Source organism: Pongo abelii, chromosome 6 (genome assembly GCF_028885655.2).
Source record: "Pongo abelii isolate AG06213 chromosome 6, NHGRI_mPonAbe1-v2.0_pri, whole genome shotgun sequence".
NCBI lineage: Eukaryota > Metazoa > Chordata > Mammalia > Primates > Hominidae > Pongo > Pongo abelii.
In genome coordinates this window covers 137,935,639-137,951,999 of record NC_071991.2, presented here as the reverse complement: position 1 = coordinate 137,951,999, position 16,361 = coordinate 137,935,639, and the positions used below count along the sequence as shown (strand labels likewise).

The window sequence follows — 16,361 nt, the reverse complement described above, 5'->3', positions numbered from 1 at the left end:
GATAACAACTTACTTTATTGGGTTTTCCAGAGCTATGATAATGTGGAAACATCTGGCACATGACAGTCTCCCAAAAAACATGTGAGTTCCTTTCTTCCCTGAGGTTGTCAACACTCATAATTCCCTTGTGTTTCTCTCCAAAAAGCCTGGAGGCAAAGGGAAGCGCCTTCCTGAAGTTTACTGCATTGTGAGCCGCCTAGGATGTTTCAGCCTCTTTTCAAAGGTGAGAACTTGGACCTCAGAGAAAGAGGAAGGGAAGGAACGGGAGGGCTCTAGAGGGCTCCAGGGAATACCCCCATGTCCTGGGCCTTCTATCATCTTATTCCCTACCTACTTCCCTTCCCATTTCTTCACTCCTCTCCTCGTCACCCCTCTATTCTCTCACCGTTGGTTCAGGAAATGAGAGTTGATAGGCCCGGTGCGGTGGCGGGGTGGCTCACGCCTGTAATCCCAGCAGTTTGGGAGTCTGAGGCGGGCGGATCACTTCAGGTCAGGAGTTCGAGACAAGCCTGGCCAGCATGGTGAAAGCCCATCTCTACTAAAAATACAAAAAAAAAATTAGCCAGGCGTGGTGGCGGGCGCCTCTAGCCCCAGCTATTCAGGAAGCTGAGGCAGGAGAATCACTTGAACCCGGGAGGCGGAAGTTGCAGTGAGCCGAGATCGTGCCATTGCACTCCAGCCTGGGTGACAGAGCGAGACTCCGTCTCAAAAAAAAAAAAAAAGGGTTAATGAAGAGGCAGGTTCAGAAAGTGTGTGTGGTGCAGGGAGGGCAAGATAAGTGAAGTTGAGAAAGGGAGGGGTGGAGGACCCTCCCAGAATATTCCAGCTGTTTTATTTTTCTTCTTCTGAGCATTGCCTTTTGTCATATGAGCTTTGGCATGAAAAAAGGCTACTATAATAGATGGATAGGTGTGTACCCACGTGAATATATGTCATGTATGTATAACAGTTTTGTGGAGGGGGGATTAATTATTTTAATAGTGCTCTAAGTTTATCCAAATATTCATATAATTTGGTCTTCTTTTCTGGAAAATGAGCCAATATATGAACGCATAGGAATTGCCATATTTAATTAGCTCATCTACCCCCGTATTCTGGATTGGTGTATAGGAGAGAATTACTATCCTATATGATGCTGATCTCAAAAACTAGGTATAATTCAACATCATTTCCTATATTAACCAGACATGAGTGTCTAATTCATAATTTTTTTTTCTTTTTTGAGACAGAGTCTCACTCTTATCACCCAGGCCGGATTGCAGTGGCGCGATCTTGGCTTCAAGCGATTCTTGTGCCACAGCCTCCTGAGTAGCCGGAAGTACAGGCGCGTGCCACCACGCCTGGCTAATTTTGTATTTTTAGTAGAGATGGGGTTTCACCATGTTGCCCAGGCTGGTCTCAAACTGGCCTCAAGTAATCCACCCACCTCGGCCTCCCAAAGTGCTGGGATTATAGGCATGAGCCACCGCGTCCAGCCTAATTCATAAATTTATTTTCAATCCTTCTTGAGTATATAGATCTGTCTGAGCTTTCTTTTGGGGAATTGAAGTTCCTGCACCTACGGTCCATGGATGTTAAAGCAGTACTCCCTAAAAGCATTTTTTTTTTTTTTTTTTTGAGACGGAGTCTTGCTCCGTCGCCAGGCTGGAGTGCAAGGGCGCGAGCTCGGCTCACTGCAACCTCCACCTCCTGGGTTCAAGCAATTCTCCTGCCTCAGCCTCCTGAGTAGCTGGGATTACAGGCACATGCCACCACACCCGACTAATTTTTGTATTTTTAGTAGACACGGGGTTTCACCATGTTGGCCAGGATGGTCTTGATCTCCTGACCTCGTAATCCGCGCACCTGGGCCTCCCAAAGTGCTGGGATTGCAGGCACAAGCCACTGCATCTGGCCCCTAAAAGCATTTCTATAAAAAAGCTTCCTCCTGCCCACCGTCCACCTAAACTCAGAGGAAGCCTGAATTATACAGATATAGTATAATCTCTTCCCATGGTAGAACTTGTACTTCTCTGTAAGTCTTTTTGAAAGAATTAATGCCTGGTCAAGAGGCTGAGCCGGTAGATCACTTGAGCCCAAGAGTTCGAGGCTGTGGTGAGCTGTGATCGCATCACTGCACTCCAGCCTGGGAAAACTAGCGAGATCCTGTCTCTAATTAAAAAATAAAAAACAAAAGAAGGCCAGGCACAGTGGCTCACACCTGTAATCCTAGTACTTTGGGAGGCCAAGGCGGGAGGATCACTTGAGCCCACGAGTTCAAGAGCAGACTAGGCAACATGGTGAAACCCTGTCTCTACAAAAAATACAAAAAAATTAGCCAAGCATGGTAGTGTGCACCCGTAGTTCCAGCTACCTGGGAGGCTGAGAGGTGGGGGGATTGCTTGAGCCTAGGAGGCTGAGGCTGCAGCGAGTCATGTTCACACCAGTGCACTCCAGCCTTGGCAATAGAGTGAGACCCTGTCAAGAAAGAAAAGAAAAAAAAAGAAAAAGAAAGAAAGAAGAAGGAAGGGAAGGGAGAGGGGTGGGAGAGGGAAGGGAGAGGGAGAGGGAGGGAGGAAGGGAGAGAGGGAGGGAAAGGAAGGAAGGGAAAATGAAAGAAAGGAAAAAGAGAGAAAAAGAAAGAAAGAAAATGAATGCTACCAGTGTAATCTGAGCCAAGGTCTCCCCTCCCCTCCACCAGAAGTGCTCATCATTTCATGTTGGGGTTGGCCATTGGCAAGGTCTAGCAGGCTAGGCATTACTGCTCAGGCCAGTCTTTCATGTGATTTGTTTACATGTGAAGTAAGGTTATAGGTCATAGCCTTTGTTGTTGTCAGAATGCTTATGAACACCAGAAGTAAAACAGCTCATGTGAGTTAGGCCAGCTTCCAAGTGAAGGCTTTGAAGTTCACATAAGCTTCATTGCTGTCATAGGCAGGGGACGTGGAGCCAGTAAATGTGCTAACATACTTCTGTGATGCACAGTCCTTTGCTTTCATGTCTGTTTTCTGACCAGGGATATTTTAGGAGTGCAGTGTGATGACTTGCCGAAGACCACACAGCAGATATTCAGGACAGAACCAGAACCAGAGCTTTAACTAACTGATCCCAGGAACTTGAGCTATTTCTAGGCAGGGGGCAAGGATGGCCAAAATGCATGTTGTCCTTTAGAACAGAAAGGAATCATGGAGAAGAAGAGCAGCTCTCAGAATTTCTGAAGAAAAGGGTATCAGTTAACAGTTGCTATAGTAATACTGTCTAGTGAACCACAGAGCCTTCAAGATTCAATCATTTGTTCTCCCAGCTGTGAGGTCAGCTGGGGTTTGGGCTTGGCAAGTAATGTGAAGAAGCTGGGTTGGCTGATTGAGGCTGGCAGGTGGGCTGATCTAGCTGCTCTAGAGGCTACAAGTCTGGGCGCAGGCCTGGTCCACATGTCTCCCATGCTCCTAGACAGTGAAATGGCCCACATGTGCTCTTCTCGTGGCAATGGCAGAGGCACAAGAGGGCACACAAAACACAAAGGCAGGCCTCCTAAGGCCTGGCCAGAGAACCCACATGGCAACGCTTCTGCCTCATTCTGCCCAGTGTCCCACAAGCTTTTTTCTTTTCCTTTTTCTTTTCTTTTCTTTTCTTTTTTTTTTTTTTTTTGAGATGGAGTCTTGCTCTGTCGCCCAGGCTGGAGTGCAGTGGCGTGATCTTGGCTCACTGCAACCTCCACCTCCCAGGTTCAAGTGATTCTCCTTCCCAGCCTCCTGAGTAGCTGAGATTACAGGAGCCCACCACCATACCCAGGTAATTTTTGTATTTTCAGTAGAGACCAGGTTTCACCATGTCGGCCAGGCTGGTCTCGAACTCTTGACCTCAGGTAATTTGCTTGCCTCGGCCTCCCAAAGTGCTGGGATTACAGGCATGAGCCACTGTGCCTGGCCACAAGCTTTTTTTTCATTACTGTCCCCCTAAGCAGCCTTTTTAGGTGTGTTTTCCCTAACTGTCTCCACCAAAATTCTTTCTAATTTTGTTCATATTATTGTCTTTTTCTTGTGCTAAAATATATACATAACAAAAAATTTACCATCTTAACCATTTTAACAGTTCAGTGGCATTACATTCACATTGTTGTGCAACCATCACCACCATCTATCTCCAGAGCTTTTTCATCTCCCTCAACAGAAACTCTGTACCCATTGAGGCCAGGCATGATGGCTCATGCCTGTAATCCCAACACTTTGGGAGGCCGAGGTGTGGATCACCTAAGCTCATTAGTTCAAGACCAGCCTGACCAACATGGTGAAACCCCATCTCTACTAAAAATACAAAAATTAGCTAAAGCCGGATGAAGTGGCTCACACCTGTAATCCCAGCACTTTGGGAGACTGAGGCAGGCAGATCACCTGATGTCAGGAGTTCAAGACCAGCCTGGCAAACATGGTGAAACCCCGTTTCTACTAAAAATACAAAAATTAGCCAGGGGCTGAGGCGGGAGAATTGCTTGAACCTGGGAAGCAGAGGTTGCAGTGAGCCAAGATTGCACCACTGCACTCCAGCCTGGGCAACAACAGCGAAACTCAGGCTCAAAAAAAGAAAAAAATTAAGTGAGTGTGGTGGTGGGCGTCTGTAATCCCAGCTACTCGGGAGACTGAGGCAGGAGAATTGTTTGGACCTGACAGGCGGACGTTGCAGTGAGCCGAGATCACGCCATTGCACTCCAGCCTGGGCAAGAGTGAAACTCCGTCTCAAAAGAAAAAAGAAACTCTGTACCCATTAAACAATAATTTCCCATTCCCCCTCCCCTAATCCCACCCCTAACCCCTCCCTTAACCCCTCGCCATTGCCATTCTACTTTCTATTTTTATGAATTCGAGGATTCTAGGAACGTCATAGACGTAGAATGATCAACAGTTGTCCTTTTGTGACTGGCTTCAATTCACTTAGCATAATATTTTCAGGGTTCACTCGTGTTATAGCATGTATCTGTACTTCATTCCTTTTGTGGCTGAATAATATTCCACTGTGTGTATGTACATTTTATTTATCCATTTATCCATTGATTGATTATTTATCCATTTATCCATTGATTGATTATTTATCCATTTATCCATTGATTGATTATTTATCCATTTATCCATTGATGGACATTTGGGTTGTTTCCACGTTGTGGCCATTGTGAATTATGCTGCTAGGAACATAGGTGTCCAAATAAATGTCTATTCAAGTCCCTGCTTCAATTCTTTTGGGTATACACCCACAAATAGAGTTGCTGGATCATATGGTAATTCTATTTAGTTTTTTGATGAACTGTCATCCTGTCTTTTTAATTTTAATAATAAATTTTATTTAACACAATATGTCCAAAATATTATTTTATTTCAGCCTATAGTTAACATGAAAAAAATCATTGATATATTTTATATTCTTAATTGTCTATTTTGAGGGCCGGGCATGATGGCTCACACCTGTAATCCTAGCACTTTGGGAGGCCGAGGTGATTGGATCACCTGAGGTCAGGAGTTCCAGCCTGGCCAATATGGCAAAATTCTGTCTCTACTAAAAATACAAAAATTAGCCAGGTGCGGTGACATGCACCTGTAATCCCAGCTACTTGGGAGGCTGAGGCACGAGAATTGCTTGAACCCAGGAGGTAGAGTTTGCAGTAAGCCAAGATTGCACCATTGCACTCCAGCCTGGGCGACAGAGCAAGACTCAGTCTCAAAAAATAATAATAATATTTGTGAATAATAATAATAATTGTGTATTTTGAAATTTAGTTGGTATTTTACCCTTTTTTTTGGAGGCTGAGGCACAAGAATCGCTTGAACCCAGGAGGTGGGGGTTGCAGTGAACCAAGATTGTGCCATTGCACTCCAGCCTGGGCAACAGAGCAAGACTCAGTCTAAAAAATATATAAAGTAAAATAAAATAGAAATAAAAATAAATTGTGTATTTTGAAATTCAGTTGGCATTTTACACTTTTTTTTTAGATGGTTTTGCTGTTGTCACCCAGGCTGGAGTGCAATGGCGCAATCTTGGCCCACCACAACCTCTGCCTACTGGATTCAAGCAATTCTCCTGCTTCAGCCTCCCAAGTAGCTGGGAGTACAGGCACCTGCCACCACGCCCGGCTAATTTTGTAGTTTTAGTAGAGATGGGGTTTCACCATGTTGGCAGGCTGATCTCGAACTCCCGACCTCAGGTGATCTGCCAGCCTTGGCCTCTCAAAGTGTTGGGATTACAGGTAGAAGCCACCATGCCTGGCTGGTATTTTACACTTAACAATACATCTGGGCCAGGCACGGTGGCTCACGCCTGTAATCCCAACACTGGGAGGCCAAGGTGGGTGGATCACCTGAGGTCGGGAGTTCAAGACCAGCCTGACCAACATGGACAAACCCCGTCTCTACTAAAACTACAAAATTAGCCAGGCGTGGTGGTGCACGCCTGTAATCCCAGCTACTCGGGAGGCTGAGGCAGGAGAATCGCTTGAACCAGGGAGGCGGAGGTTGCAGTGAGCCAAGATCATGCCACTGCACTCCAGCCTGGGCAACAAGAGCGAAACTCTGTCTCAAAAAATAAATAAATAAATAAAGTAAAAAAAAACCTCTGAATTCAAACTAGCCATATTTCAAGGGCTCAATAGCTACCTGTGATACTTTTATAAATGGCAGTTTTTAAAAATAGAGACTGGGTCTCACTATGTTGCCCAGGCTGGAGTGCGGTGGCATGATCATAGCTCATTGCAGCCTCAAATTCCTGGGCTCAAGCAATCCTCCTGCTTCAGCCTTCCAAGTAGCTGAGATTTCAGGTGTGTTCCACCTCACCCAGCTTCATAAATGGCATTTTAATTTGGACTCTTTAATTTACAATTAGATTGTGGAGAGTTTGGATTTTTTTTTTTTTTTTTTTTAGTTTTTTAGTAGTAGCTTTATTAAGATATAATTCACATATCATGCAATTCACTCATTTAAAGTACACAATTTGCTGAGCACAGTGGCAAGTGCCTGTAGTCTCAGCTACTCAGGAGGCTGATGTAGGAGGACACTTGAGCCCAGAAGTTGAAGGCAAGCCTGGGCAACCTAGCAAGAACCCCATCTCTAAAAGAATAAAAAATAAAAAATATATAAAGTTCAATGGCTTTTAGCATATTCACAGAGTTATACAACCATCACCACAATTTTAGAACATTTTCATCACCCCAACAAAACCAGTCACTCCCTAACTCTAAGCAACCTCCAATCCACTTTCTGTCTCTCTGGATTTTTCTATTCTGGACATTTCATCTAAGTGGAATCATACATTAGATGGCCTTTTATGACTAGCTTCTTTCATTTAGCATAATGTTTTCAAGAGTCATCCAAGTTATAGCATGTATGAGCACTTTGATGGCTAAATAATATTCCATTATATGGATATAGTGCATTTTGTTTATCACTTCATCAGTTAATGGACATTTAAGTTTCTTCTGTGTTGTGGCTGTTATGAATAATGCCGCTACAGACAATCATGTACAAATTTTTATGTGAACATATGTGTTTTCACTTCTTTTGGGTAGGTACCTAGGAGTGCTATGTGCTGGGTCATATGGTAACTCTATGTTTAACGTTTTGAGGAACTACCAGACTGTTCTCCAGAGTAGCTTCACTATTTTACATTCCTACCAGCAGTGTATGAGAGTTCTAATTTCTCCATGTCCTTGCCAACACTTGTTATTATCCATCTTTTTATTAGAGTCATCCTAACGGGTGTGAAGTGGTATCTCATGGTGCTTTTGATTTGTATTTTCCTGATGGCTATCCCCTCCCATGACATTTTAATTTCATAAATAAACTGTATATCTGTTTATGTACTGTGACCTCTTAGAGGGCTACAAACCATTATAATATCTAAGTTTTTTCATTCCTCCCAAAAACCAGTTCTTACCCCCTTGGGGTTATATTACCGTCATTGGGAATGCATGTATTAGCACAACCTGTCACATGGCCAAACCCTAAGTCAAAGGGGCAAGGAAGTAGACTTCACTGCTGAGTAGGAGCTGCAACGTTGCATGGCAAAGGGTGTGGACACACACAGGGGAGAAGAATTGGGGGCAATCACGTGTAGGGTCAAAGGGCCCGTTTTGGCCTCATAGGGAAAGCAGGGCTTCCCCATAATTCTTGAGTCATCATGGCAGGCCCACTTCACCTACAACTGAGCCCCACCTTGGTGCTCTGGCTTCAGAATAGCTAAGCTGCTTTTCTGACCCTTGCAGATCTTGGATGAGGTGGAAAAAAGACGAGGCATCTCTCCTGCCCTGGTTCAGCCACTCATGAGAAGTGTCATGGAAGCCCCTTTCCCAGCCCTGGGCAAAACCATCCTTGTCAAGAACTTCCTGCCAGGTTCAGGAACTGAGGTGAGTTGTCAGACTCCTTCTTTCTCCCTGGGGAGGCAGTGGCCCAGACAGCCAAGTCTCCGTGCTCAGAGGGGCTGCCTTTCAGTGAGCAGTCCAATTCCGTGGTGTCTTCTCCCTGCCCCTAGGGCTGGCCCAGATCACTCATCATGAGTTCCACCCTCAATCCATCCAGCCTAGGACTCTGCCCAATGCGGCAAGCCCAAGAACTATGCTACGGCAGCTGGGGTGTTCCTTTGCATGATGTTGGCCTCAGGTTAGGGATCTGCACTGAACATCCTTAATTTCTTTTAATAGCCCATTTTCTTTCATACATTTTATTGACGCCTATTTACATTTCAAGTCTGTATCGCCTCTATAACTTTATTTTTTGTTTTTGTTTTTGACACGAAGTCTTGCACTGTCGCCCAGGCTGGAGAGCAGTGGTGTGATCTCGGCTCACTGCAACCTCCGCCTCCCAGGTTCAAGCTATTCTCTTGCCTCAGCCTCCCAAGTAGCTGGGACTACAGGTGCCTGCTGCCACATCCGGCTAATTTTTGTATTTTTAGTAGAGACGGAGTTTCACCATGTTGGCCAGGATGGTCTCAAACTCCTGACCTCATTATCCGCCCGCCTCAGCCTCCCAAAGTGCTGGGATTACAGGCGTGAGCCACCGCGCCCAGCCTGGGCTGGGATTTTATGAAGGAGTTTGTTTTCATCCCTCCCACCCCCTTTGCATGGCTTGGTGGACATGAGAAGAAGGACCCCATTTAGCGTTGAGTCTTCAGTTTCAGAGACCCTCGGCAAACCAGATCACCTCTGGAAACAAAGGAGGGAGGAGAATAGGCCTGGAACACTCTGGAATAACCTAGTTTCCCGGCAGAGAGAACAGCAGTCTCTCTGTTGCCAGAGAACCTGAAACCATCCCATACCACATGCAGTGGCTTGGCCATGGGGATGTAGCAGGGAGGTTACCGGAGAGGAAGCCTCACCGTGGGGGCAGCACCAGGCAGTGCAATGCTAAGAGTGAAATCCACTCTCTGCTCACCGGGAGGGAGGCAGCTAATTAAAGAGAAAAAAACATGCACATGGGTACCAACTTGAGGGAATTCAGGAACATTTCAACAAGTGCAGAATAAGAAGATATACACACAGGCTGGGTACACGGTGGCTCGCACCTGTAATCCCAGCATGCCTGTAATCCCTCCTTTTGGGAGGCCGAGGCAGGTGGATCACTTGGAGTCAGGAGTTCGAGACCAGCCTGGCCAGCATGGTGGAACGCTGTCTCTACTAAAAACACAAAAATTAGCCGGGCATGGCGGCGGGCGCCTGTAATCTCAGCTACTTGGGAAGCTGAGGCAGGACAATTGCTCGAACCTGGGAGGCAGAGGCTGCAATAAGCCAAGACTGCACCACTGCACTCCAGCCTAGGCAACAGAGTAAGACTCCATCTCAAAAAAAGAAGATATAGACACAAAGCACAAAAGCTGAAAGCACACATCATCAGAAACGGAGTGGGATGGAGTCAGGGTTACCTAAAAAACACCTTCTTGAGGTGGCAGTGAGTCTCCGAAGTGCTGCTCAGGCCTGCTGGGCGTTCCATGCTAGCCTGGGATTTCCACCTAGCAGGTAACAGTTCCTCAAGAGACAGAGGACTCCACTGGGACTCTCAGGGACAGAACAGTTTTCAAAAGTCCTACAAACTGTCCATGGGGAGTACAGATATGCTGTTGCCAGGGAGAGTCTCCCAACCATTTGGGGCCAAAAACCATTGCTTTTGCCATCCTCTGTCCTCCCCTTCGTCCACACTGTCCTCAGTCTCATAGCTGAGTGTGAGACGCTTGCTTCCCTGCCAAAGCTACCTCCTTCCCCAGTCTTCTGGCATCTTTCTTTTCCCCCAATCCTTTTGTTTTGCTTTTTTTCTTTCCCTTTTCCCCCGCCAGTGGGTCACCCCTGATGAGGACCTCAGAGCCCCGGGACTGCGACGCCCGTGAGAGGCCTGGCTGCATAGCTGGGCCCCTCCTTCATGACTGCTCCTGTTCCCTGGCAGGTGATCGAACTGTGCCGCCCACTGGACTCCCGGCTCGAGCATGTGGACTTTGAGTCTCTCTTCTCCTCCCTCAGCGTCCGTCACCTGGTCTGTGTGTTTGCCTCCCTGCTTCTGGAGAGGAGGGTCATCTTCATTGCAGACAAGCTCAGGTACCCGCCTTGGCTACTTCTGCTAAAGCGTTTGAATGACAGTCGCTCTTGGATCCTCTAGTCTGTAGAGCAGGTGACCGCCTAGCATTGAAGAGTAAGCCCTTCTGAGATAAGGATGGAATAGGCTGGGCGTGGGGACTTACACCTGTAATCTCAGCACTTTGAGAGTCTGAGGTAGGTGGATCACCTGAGGCCAGGAGTTCGAGGCCAGCCTGTCCAACACGGTGAAACTCCGTCTCTACTAAAAATAGAAAAATTAGCCAGCCATGGTGGCCCACACTTGTTTTCCCAGCTACTTGGGAGGCTGAGGCACGGGAATCGATTGAATCTGGGAGGCAGACATTGCAGTGAGCTGAGATCTCACCACTGCACTCCAGCCTGGGCAACAGAGGGAGACCTTCCCTCCTGCCCCCACAAATAAAGGATGGCCAGGCACTGTGGCTCACGCCTGTAATCCCTGCACTTTGGGAGGCCGAGGCAGGCAGATCACCTGAGGTCAGGAGTTCGAGACCAGCCTGGCCAACATGATGAAACTCCGTCTCTACTAAAGATACAAAAATTAGCCAGGCATGGTGGCTCGTGCTTGTAACACCAGCTACTTGAGAGGCTGAGGTACAAGAATCGCTTGAACCCGGGAGGCAGAGGCTGCAGTGAGCTGAGATTGCACCATTGCACTCCAGCCTGAGCAACAGAGTGACATTCCATCTCAAAAATAAAAATAAAACAGGCCAGGCGCGGTGGCTCACACCTGTAATCCCAGCACTTTGGGAGGCCGAGGCGGGTGGATCACAAGGTCAGGAGATTGAGACCATCCTGGCCAACATGGTGAAATTCCATCTCTGCTAAAAATACAAAAATTAGCTGGGCCTGGTGGAGTGTGCCTGTAGTCCCAGCTACTCAAGAGTCTGAGGCAGGAGAATCGCTTGAACCAGGGAGGCAGAGATTGCAGTGAGCCGAGATCATGCCACTGCACTCCAGCCTGGTGACAGAGCGAGACTCCATCTCAAAAAATAAAAAATAAAAGAAAATAAAGGGTGGAATCAGTCGGCAGCTCAGACTGGAGATCTGGGAGGCACACTGTTTTGCACTGCTGTGTGCGACTTCCCTGGCATTGGTGGGCTTTCCACTCATTCTGCCATGTGTCAGACACTCTGCTATGTGGTAGGAAAACAGAGAAAAGACACCGCTGGCATGGTGGCTCACGCCTGTAATCACCACACTTTAGGAGGCTGACGTGGAAGGACTGCTTGAGGGAAGTAGTTTGAGACTAGCCTGGGCAACACAGTAAGACCCTCATCTCTATAAAAAACGTAAAAAAAAAAAAATTGGCCAGGTATGGTGGCTCAAGCCTACAATGCCTGCTACTAGGGAAGCTGAGGTAAGAAGATCACTTGAGCCCAGAAGTTCAAGGTTGCAGTGAGCCATGATCATGCTACTGCACTCCAGCCTGGGCAACAGAACAAGACCTTGTCTCAAAAAAAAAAAAAAAAGAAAGAAAGAAAGAAAAGAAAAACACACAGACTTGTTTCAGTGCAGTGGGTAACAGAGACATAAGCCGACTGTCCAGGACTACATTAGAGGCAGGTGGAGGCAGTGAGTTCTGGATACCAAGGGAGGGCACTCACTCCCAGGGAGGCGAGTTCCGAGGGCCAACACTCAGAACAAGTAGTCAGCACATTGCAGGCAAAAGGAGCCATCCTACAGAGATATGGGGACAGGTGAGGCCTAGCTGTCACCTTCAGGACTGCAAAGTAGGCCGGGTACGGTGGCTCATGACTGTAATCTCAGCACTTTGGGAGGCCAAAGCAGGTGGATCACTTGAGGTCAGAAATTCAAGACCAGCCTGACCAACATGGTGAAACCCCGTCTCTACTAAATATACAAAAACATTTAGTTGGGCATGGTGGTGCACGCCTGTAATCCCAGCTACCTGGGAGGCTTGAAGAAGAATCGTTTGAACCCGGGAGGCGGAGGTTACAGTGAGCCGAGATCGCGCCATTGCACTTCAGCCTGGGCAACAAGAGCGAAACTCAAAAAAAAAAAGAAAGAGAAAAAGAACTGCAAAGTAGTTCACTAGGGCTGGCCCAGAGAGAGGAAGGTGGGGGAGGGAGAGATGAGCCGGCAGTGGTGGACAGAGGCCAGCTCACAGAAGGCTGCAGGGCCATGCTCAAGAGGACAGACCATCGTGAGGGCCTCCTCACCATTAAAGCAAATCCCCTCCCATCACACACACAAACTCAGTGCCCCATAGGAGGCCACCCCCGTCCCAGTGGGCACATTCAATGATTTGCTAACGCCATGTCACAAATCAAAGAAGATCCGGAAGGAAATGCAGACAAAGACTTGGGTTCGTTCTGAGCTTCTAAAAAGAGAATTCCTTGCATTTTTGAAATACTGAATCAGAGCCTTCTTTGCTTTGGAACTGGGGGCACAGAAGCGTGAGGGATGGCTGCAGCCCCAGGAGGAGCTGAGATGCGGGGCCAGCCAACCGGGTGGCACAGATGAGGCCACCTGAGAAGTCCATCTGGAAGGAAGCAGTGCCAAAAACAAAAAAAAAACTGAAGCACTGTGGTTTGGAGAGGAAATCTGACTCTGAACTATGGGAAACAAAAGGGAAGAAAAAAAAAGGCATAGAAGAATTGAAGGGACAAACTCCATAGATGTGGGATTCCTCAGGAGGCGGGGCGGGAAGCGGCCCCACCCTCTCCCCTCATGCGGCGCATCTGGTCACCTTTCTGATGCACCTCTTTGGACAGCAGCCATCTGGCTGTTCCCAGCCTGCTCCCACCCTGTGTTTTAGTTTGCTATTCACTTTTAAATGTCAGCGTGATTGTACTCCCGGTGCACTTTTGTCAGTGCAGGAAGCAGGCCCTCTCTGTAAGCCTTGCAGCTGGTGCTGGGCGCTGGGGAGCTCTCCAAGCTCCCGGGCATTGGGGAATTCAGCCAAGGGAGTTCTCAAGGTTGGATCCCTGGAAGCCAGGATGAGTAATAACCCTTCAGTGGCCAGGATCGGATTTCATCAGCACCATAGTAACTGTCTTTATCCTCTCCATCCCCCACTCCCTCCATCCCCTAGAGGTGGAATTCTCAGGCTTGGATGTGGGGGAGGGGAAAATGATGGATTTCAGAAAAGCCTGGGCTAGAAGTGGAAAGCCAGCCAAGGAAACCCAGGGCCCCCCAGGAGTGGTGGTGGGGACAGAGTCCCCAGGGAACGTGCCTGCGGGGTGAAGATGCTAGACTTGGGGAGGACCCACCCTGAGAAGATGTCTGGAAGGGCACAGCTGGAGAGGAGCCGTGGGCCCCCCTCACATAACCCAGCCTCCCCCAGACTCCCTCCAGGGGGAAGAAAACAAAGTATCATCGATTTTTCTGGTAAAAGTACAGTGAGACACCACTGCACTCCAGTCCTGGTGACAGAGCGAGATTCTGTCTCTAAAAATTAAAAAGAAAAAAAAACAAAACTTAAAAACATTAAGTGCAGGGAGAGAAAAGATGTGAACAGAAAAGGGAAGGGGACTTGTCAGAGACAAACACATCCCCAAAGGGCAATTCAGGGGGACATGTCAGAAGGCTCAGGGCACAAAGAAACCTGGAAATGCCAGCCGGGCTCAGTGGCTCACGCCTGTAATCCCAGCACTTTGGGAGGCTGAGGTGAGGTCAGGAGTTCAAGACTAGCCTGGCCAACATGGTGAAACCCCGTCTGTACTAAAAATACAAAAATTAGCTGGTCGTGGTGGCGCGCGCCCGTAATCCCAGCTACTCGGGAGGCTGAGGCAGAAGAATCACTTGAACCTGGGAGGCAGAGGTTGTGGTGAGCCGAGATCATGTCATCGCACTCCTGCCTGGGCGACAGAGCGAGACTCTGTCTGAAAAAAAGAAAGAAAGAAGGAAACCTGGAAATGCCTGCCCCAGCGACGTCTGAGAGAGGACTTGACACCTCCGCCTTTTTGCTGGACAGATTTCTGGGTGGACAGATTGGACGCTGGGCCAGCCCCTCCCACAGAGCTGCTGTCACCAGAGACAGACAAAAATGAGCGAAGTCCAGTGGCTGAGAGTGGACCCCGCCTGGATTCCTGGGCCTTGACTGTTCCCCAGCCACCCTCCCTGCCCTGCTCTGGGACCCCTCAACAGAGGAGACAGTCACCAGTGCGGTCCACAGGAGAGGCACTGGTGTTTCTCTCCAACCTTCCACAGTGCCTGGCATTCTGCCCTTGGAGATTTCGTCTTTTCAAACAGCTCATGCTGTGAGTGGGTCAGACGCCAGCTGTGGCTGCCGCAAGCAGGTCTCCCCATGGGCACGTCGTGCCCATCAGGGGTTTTCTTCTGCAGCAGCTGCCAGATGTCAGGCGCTGTGAGGATGGTATTTCTGTGGGAGAAGAGAAGGCAGCAGGAATGTGGATAATTGTGGTGCCCTCCTTGCAGCCAGAGCCAGGCGACAGTACAGTAATGGTGTGCGTGTGTGAGAAAGACCGCTGTTGGGTTTTTAGACCCTTTACAGCTTTCAAAGGTACACATCCCTCCCCCATCACTCAGGGAGGTTTCTCAGAGTAGGGGGGACCCCTGAGCATCCTTAGCCATTGGCCCTGGGTCTCCTCGTTCATAAGACGCGGCGCCGCATGGCTCTGACTTTCTGGGACTCCGCTGTCTTGTTTTCTCTGAAAGCAGCCCTCGCTTTTCCTGTTACAAATGGCTCCACGTGCTCTCCCTGCTGCCCAATAAATCGTCCTTCCATCCTACACGGGTGCCATGCAGACCTGAAGAGATGGAAATCTGCATAAAGAAAGGCCCGAAGAGCTCTGAGACAGGAAGAGGGTAAACAAAGCGTGAGCAAAGCTGATGAGGATGACGGCAGCGACGGGGTGTGGAGTGGCCTCTGTGCCGGGCGCCCTCTGAGGGTCTGACCTGCGTCATTTCACGCCCCCCACAGCCCTGTCACATGGGTAACTAACAGGCGTGCAGAGGATCCATCATTCTGCTCAAAGAAGCAGGGAGTGGGAGAGCTGCCGGGCTTTGGAGAGGACAGAGGGAAAGCAGCTGGGCTGCAGGCTCCGGGGATGGGTGAAGGGCAGGGTCTGGGGCCCTGTCTGTCTACAGAAATATATAAGGAAAGTCTCCCTAGCACAGGCCCTCAGGACCCACTTTGTGCTCGGCAGTCAGGCTAACACGGTCATCGGGAAGTCTGTGCTTTTCTCCTCAGGGCCCTCCCCGCCTCCCTTACGTACGGCCTTTGGCCTTCCAGCAGGGTCCCAGTGAGACAGGTATGATCAGGTCACCCCCAAGGCCTCCCCCAGCTTTGAAACTCTCTGACTCCATGGGCCAGGTGGAGGAATCCATATCCACCTCGATCTGTCTGATTTACAGGAAAGTAGCCATAGGGAATTGAAGTGTTCTTTGGCCAGGCCATGACAAACAAGGGTTTGGGGACCAATGGTTGGCTGCAAGTTGCCTGACCTGGAAAATTCTGGAAAGTCTTTAGGCCAAGTGCAGTTGCTCACGCCTGTCATCCCAGTATTTTGGGAGGCCGAGGTGGGTGGATTGCTTGAGGCCAGGAGTTCGAGACCAGCCTGGCCAACATGGTGAAACCCCATCTCCACTAAAAAGACAAAAATTAGCCGGGCGTGGTGGCACACGCCTGTAATCCCAGCTACTCGGGAGGCTGAAGCAGGAGAATCACTTGAACCTAGGAGGCAGAGGTTACAGTAAGCTGAGATTGAGCCACTGCACTCCAACCTGGGCAACAGAGCGAGACTCCATCTCAAAAAAAATAAAGAAATTTTTTTTTAAAAAAGGGCCGGGTGCAGTTGCTCATGCCTGTAATCCCAGC

The 16,361-nt window shown here is 48.7% G+C and overlaps 1 protein-coding gene across 9 annotated transcripts in view; it reads left to right on the top strand.

Moving 5' to 3' along the window:
* Positions 1–16,361, top strand: part of DENND2A (DENN domain containing 2A) — a 123,217-nt gene that overhangs the window by 85,225 nt on the left and 21,631 nt on the right. For all 9 annotated transcript variants that reach the window (XM_054559885.2, XM_054559886.2, XM_024250469.3 and 6 more), the window contains 3 exons: positions 146–223; positions 8,222–8,362; positions 10,389–10,537. In XM_054559885.2, the coding sequence (XP_054415860.1) occupies positions 146–223; positions 8,222–8,362; positions 10,389–10,537 (368 nt within the window). The remainder of the gene's footprint in view (positions 1–145; positions 224–8,221; positions 8,363–10,388; positions 10,538–16,361) is intronic.